At 68.3% G+C, this 841-nt stretch overlaps 1 protein-coding gene across 1 annotated transcript in view; it reads left to right on the top strand.

Moving 5' to 3' along the window:
* Positions 1 to 841, top strand: part of TIMM10B (translocase of inner mitochondrial membrane 10B) — a 1,145-nt gene extending 304 nt beyond the window's left edge. Inside the window, exons 2-3 of the mRNA XM_042838338.1 lie at positions 60 to 155; positions 232 to 841. Of these exons, the coding sequence (XP_042694272.1) occupies positions 60 to 155; positions 232 to 438 (303 nt within the window). The 3' untranslated portion in view covers positions 439 to 841. The remainder of the gene's footprint in view (positions 1 to 59; positions 156 to 231) is intronic.

Below are 841 nucleotides of genomic sequence, written 5' to 3'. Positions count from 1 at the left end.
GACCGTGCGGGCCCTGTGACCGTGCGGGCCCTGTGACCGTGCGGGCCGCTGTTTTGCAGCTGCGGGACTTCCTGTTGGTGTACAACCGCATGACCGAGCTCTGCTTCCGCCGCTGTGTCTCCGATCTCGGTTACCGGCTGCTGTCGCGGCGTGAGGTGAGCGGGGCCCGGCTGGGGGGTGGCGGCGTGCGGCAGGGTTGTGCTGAGCCGTGCTGAGCCGCTCCGCCCGCAGGAGCGATGCCTGGACGGCTGCGCCGGGAAACTGATCCGTGCCAACCACCGCCTGATGAGCGCCTACGTGGCCCTCATGCCCAGCATCGTGCAGCGCCGCGCCGCCCGCCTGGAGGACGGCACAGAGCGGACGGCACCGGACGGAGCCGAAACGCCCGCGGCCCGCGCGGCTCCTGACAGCTCTCCCGCGGGGCCCTCGGGCACGTAGCGGAGCCGCGGGTCCGGTGTGCCTCCGTGGCTGTGAGGTGGGTGCGGAACGGCCCGGGCCCGGCACGGCTGCCAGCGGCACGGCGGGCCCCCTAATGGCAGCCTCGGTGTGGAGCGGCAGAACTGCTGAGCACCGCGGCCGGACCTCGCAGAGCCCGGTTCTCCTCTGCGTCTGCACCGGCAGCCAGGCCTGCCCACCCCGGTGGCCTCAGCCAGCAGCAGTCTGCCAGCGCTGCGGGTAGAAAGAAAGGAATCAGTAGCAGCTGCTGCTCTGGCCAGGAGCTCCCGGTTGAATTCTCTATTGCTCCAGCGCCGGGCTCTCACTCTCCAGAACTGAGCCTTTTGTATCTGTAGGACATCATTTCATGGGGCTAATAAAACATTTCATGTGTGTTGTGCTGTTA

The sequence above is a fragment of the Centrocercus urophasianus genome, unplaced genomic scaffold (genome assembly GCF_019232065.1).
Source record: "Centrocercus urophasianus isolate 14NV4802_14NV808 unplaced genomic scaffold, USGS_Curo_1.0 seq_765, whole genome shotgun sequence".
Classification (NCBI taxonomy): Eukaryota; Metazoa; Chordata; class Aves; order Galliformes; family Phasianidae; genus Centrocercus; species Centrocercus urophasianus.
Note: the sequence above shows the minus strand (reverse complement) of the source record. Positions and strands in the feature narration are given on the sequence as shown.